Source organism: Citrus clementina, unplaced genomic scaffold (genome assembly GCF_000493195.1).
Source record: "Citrus clementina cultivar Clemenules unplaced genomic scaffold, Citrus_clementina_v1.0 scaffold_4, whole genome shotgun sequence".
In the NCBI taxonomy this organism is placed as follows: domain Eukaryota; kingdom Viridiplantae; phylum Streptophyta; class Magnoliopsida; order Sapindales; family Rutaceae; genus Citrus; species Citrus x clementina.
Genome location: NW_006262274.1, coordinates 7,516,104 through 7,520,602, shown reverse-complemented (window position 1 = coordinate 7,520,602; position 4,499 = coordinate 7,516,104). Strand labels below are relative to the sequence as shown.

Here is a 4,499-nt window from a genome sequence, read left to right as displayed (position 1 = left end):
GCTCGGGTGGAGAAAGACTGTGAGGAGTTGAGGTCCACCAACGGGGATCTGCTATCACGACAAAAGACGATGGCAGAGGATGCATTCTCACTCATCATGACGGAGGTGTGGAGTGTGGATCCAGAACTGGAGGTATCCCGCGTGCAGAAATTTGTCAACAAGGCTACGATTCTGAAGACAATTGCAGAGAGGAAGAAGTCTTCCCAGGCACAGTCGGGTACCCCTTCCGGGTCGCCTAGGGTACCCTATGCGCTTCAGTTGTTGCCTGCCTCGGATGCCCCCACTTCAGCTGCTCATATTCCGGGTACCTCGGAGTCCTCTGCTGATCGCCCTCTGGAGACGGATGTCGGGGATGGTGTTCCCCACTCGATGTAACCTTTTCACTGTATTCTTATTTTTTTTTTATCTATCCACATTTTGTTATTTGGACCTAGTTTCTTTTTCGGCTTCTTAGGATATTTTGTATTATTGGGACTTCTCTTTTGTTATGATACCATGCCATCGAGTCATCTTGTACTTTGCATGCTTGTTATTCTGCAAATGAATGCTTGGCTAAACTGTTATCTTGCAAATTCTTAGGGTACCTCTCATTTTTTTTTTGAAATGGGGTACCCCCGGTACCTTAACAAATATTCGACATCAAGCGAATTCCCCACAAATTTGGTGTATGTCTTTCTTGGAAACTATGACGGATTCCCCACAAATAGGTAATCAAAACATCATCGCGACATCTCGATCAAACGCTGAAAGCGCAATTGGTCCAACCAATCACTTTCTTATTCTTTCGAAGTTCTCTTCGAATTTTTTGAATAGCTTACCCCATACTTTGCAAAAGTACGAGGACAGAGGTGTGGGTGTTCTCACACCTAAGCCGAACCTTGTGTCGCTAGGGTATGCCGGTTTTTCTTCACCCTCGGGTCCTTTTTGACCCTCCCTCTCTTTGTCTAGGTAGTTTTGCCATGCTTCCGCAGAAAGACTACCCCTGGGATGTTCACTTCGTTGCCCATCTTGGTTTTACATAGATCGTCACGATCTAGGCATATCAGGTACCCTGATTGGTCTTGTGATAGGTTAATCATAATTGACAAGCATATGGTGAGAATTGCATATAACCAGATGCAAGGGTATATTAATGGCGATAAATGAACATAATCCGCATTCTAAGATCGAAGTGACGAAAAATAAAGGAGAAATATTTCCGTGCATTGCAGCATTCCAAGGGTGCCTCACGATTGTCTCATCCATGTGGAGTAGCCTGTATGCACCTGACCCAACGTGTTTGTCGATGCGGTAAGGTCCTTCCCAATTTGCCCCAAAAGCACCTTCGCAGGGTACCTTAGTGTTCTGAGTTACCCTTCTCAAGACCAAGTCTCCTTTCTTGAAGGATCGATGGCGTACTCTTTTTTCATATAGACCCAAAATGTGATGCTGATATATGGCTGTCCTCAATTCTGCTCTTGCCCTTTTTTTAGCCACCAAATCAAGGTCTGAAGCAACCAATGAGGTGTTCTCGGCCTCATCAAAGTATTCAACTCTGTGAGAGGGTACCCCGATTTCTGCTGGAATCACTGCGTCAACATCGAATGCGAGGGAAAACGGGGTCTCCCTGGTGGAGGTGTTTTGAGTAGTCCGGTACGCCCACAGTACCCTAGGTAGCTCGTCTACCCATGCTCCCTTTCTTTCTTCTAGCTTCTTCTTCAGGATACCTTTAATAATCTTGTTAACCGCTTTGACTTGCCCATTAGATTGTGGATGGGTAGGTGTAGCAAATCGGTTGTCTATCCCAGCTCCGAACAAAAGCTTAGAAATTTTTCATTATCGAATTGCTTGTCGTTATCACTGACAATTGCATAGGGGATCCCAAATCTGCAAATGAGGTTCTTCCAAATGAATTCTGTGGTTTTCCTTTCTGTGATGCTTGTTAGCGGCTCCGCTTCCGCCCACTTTGTGAAATAATCTACCGCCACGATTGCATATTTTGCTTGCCCCCTCCCGGTAGGTAACGGGCCAATGAGGTCCACTCCCCACATAGCGAAGGGCCAAGGGGAAGATATAATTGTTAGCTTCTCTAGGGGTAGATGGGGTACCCTAGCGAACCTTTGGCATTTGTCACAACTTCGTACCATATTCTTGGCATCTTCCCACATGGTTGGCCAATAGTACCCCTGACGGAGAGCTTTTTGCGCCAGTGATTGTGCTCCATAGTGATTGCCACAAATCCCCTCATGTATCTCCCTCATGAGATACTCGGTATCGTCGCTTCCCAAGCATTTAAGGTAAAGAAGAGTGAACCCTCTTCTGTATAGGGTATCCTGGATCAGGCAGTACTGAACGGCTTTGTACTTTAGTCTTCTTGCTTCACTTTTATCTGAGGGGAGGTCTCCGTCCTTGAGGTACCTTATGATAGGCTCCATCCAAAGCACCTTGTTGGACAGTGATCCTACTTCCAATGACTCTGGGAGACCAACACTAGGTTCAGGTATGTATTCTGTTGTGATGGGGCCAAATGACTGAGCTACCCCAAGGGATGCCATTTTTGCCAAGGTGTCGGCTTCGCTGTTCTCCAGTTGGGGTACCCTTTCCACCTTAACCTCGCAAAATTAGGACATCAACTCTCTGGTTTTTCCGAGGTACCCCTTCATGTTTTCCTCTTTCGCTTGATATTGTGCGGTAATCCGGCTTACCACCAACTGTGAGTCACTCTTTACGTGTACCATGTTTGCTCCCAAAGCCTTCGACATCCTCAACCCCGCTATGATTGCCTCGTACTCGGCTTCGTTGTTTGAGGCCTTGAATCCGAATTGTAGGGCGTAGCATATTTTCACTTTGTTCGGGTCGATTATAATAACTCCCGCGCCACTTCTGTGTGAGTTAGAGGAACCATCCACATATATTTTCCAGACCTGCTCCTCTTCATCGGTGGGTGGGGTATCTAACAGGTATCTCAAATCACCTTTACCACTTGAGTCATTGGCGAATTCCGCGATGAAATCAGCGATGTCCTGGGCTTTAATCGCCGAACGAGGCTTGAAGATAATGTCGAAATCGCTTAATTCGAGGGACTATCGGAGAAGCCTTCCAGACATGTCTAACTTCTGGAGGATTTGCCGGAGGGGAAGGTTGGTGACGACTGCAATGGTGTGAGCCTGAAAATATAGTCTGAGCTTCCGTGCGGAGACGACCAATGCCAAAATGATCTTCTCAGAGGTGGGGTACCTCTTTTCGGCATCAACCATAACCTTACTAGTGTAGTAAATAGGTCGTTGTACCCCATTATCATCCTCTTGGAGTAACACAGAGCTGGTGGCGTGCTCGGATACGGCGAGATACAACAGAAACACCTCTCCCGGCTCAAGTTTGGCAAGTAGTAGAGCATTCACGAGGTACCCCTTCAGTTCTTGGAAAGCCTCTTCGCAATCAGGTGTCCATCGGAACTTTTTACCGGTCTTAAAAACTTTGAAAAAAGGCTTACACCGATCGGTAGCCTTGGAGATAAAGCGGCTCAGGGTAGCTACTCGGCCTACCAAGCTTTGAACCTTCTTGATGGTGCTTGGCGATTTCATGTCAAGAACTGCCCGAATTTTATCGGGGTTAGCTTCAATCCCCTGTTGTTGTACCATGAACCCGATAAACTTTCCCAAAGTGACCCCGAATGCACATTTTTCAGGGTTAAGCCGCATCTGGTGTCTTCTCAAAACGGTAAAGGTATCTCTGAGGTGCCCCAGGTATTCCCCCGCATGCACCGATTTGAAAATTTTGTTCACTAGCCACTGATAGGTAGCCCCAACATTCTTCAAACCAAACAACATAACCTTATAATAGTATAACCCACGGTTGGTGATGAAGGCCGTTTTTTCTTGATCGGGTTCATACATTGGGATTTGGTTGTAATCGGAGAAGGCGTCCATAAAGCTAAACATCTCATGCCCCGCTGTTGCATCAACCAGCTAGTCCACCCGGGGAAGCGAGAAGTTATCCTTGGGGCAGGACTTGTTCAAATCGGTGAAGTCTACGCACATACGCCACTTTCCATTTGATTTCTTGACAAGAACAACGTTGGATATCCAATCGGGGTACACTGCTTCCCGGATAAACCTCGCTGCGAATAGGCGGTCTGGCTCTTGTTCAATTGCATCGTACCTTTCTTGGTTGAAGGTACGATGCTTTTGTTTGATCGGTTTATAATGCGGGCTGACATTGAGTTTATGACAAAAGAGAGAAGGTGGGATACCTGGCATATCCGAGTGGGACCAGGCAAATACGTCGTGGTGCTCGCGTAGGAAGGTTATGAGCCTCTCTATTTGTTCCTTCGAAAGATTGGAGCCTACTTTCACGGTCTTTGTTGGGTCTGTGGCGCAAATCGAGACTGAAATAAGGTCTTCAACTGGCGTACCTCGCTTTTTATCTTTCAATATTCGGGGATCCAAAGGTGCCTTAACTTCACATTTGGGCTCCTCCTGGTCCTCGTGGGGTACCCTCGAGCTATTCCCCGTAACGGC

General features: G+C 46.8%; 1 protein-coding gene across 1 annotated transcript; it reads right to left on the bottom strand.

Moving 5' to 3' along the window:
• Positions 1–1,071: 1,071 nt before the first annotated feature.
• On the bottom strand, positions 1,072–3,908 carry LOC112099025. Its single transcript, XM_024186124.1, has 4 exons — positions 3,129–3,908; positions 2,685–3,026; positions 2,124–2,585; positions 1,072–1,800 (listed from the first exon to the last, which is right to left on the bottom strand). The coding sequence occupies exons 1-4, from the start codon at positions 3,906–3,908 to the stop codon at positions 1,072–1,074; spliced, it is 2,313 nt and encodes a 770-aa protein (XP_024041892.1).
• Between the last annotated feature and the right edge of the window lie 591 nt (positions 3,909–4,499).

Bases quoted from the DNA above. Each gene is read 5' to 3' on its own strand.
- LOC112099025 (XM_024186124.1), bottom strand. From the start codon at position 3,908: ATGGACGCCTTCTCCGATTACAACCAAATCCCAATGTATGAACCCGAT. The intron at 3,027-3,128 runs GTCACCAACCTT...ATTATCTTCAAG, and splicing joins AGGCTCACACCATTGCAGTC to CCTCGTTCGGCGATTAAAGC. The intron at 2,586-2,684 runs GTAAGCCGGATT...TGCGAGGTTAAG, and splicing joins AGAGTGACTCACAGTTGGTG to GTGGAAAGGGTACCCCAACT.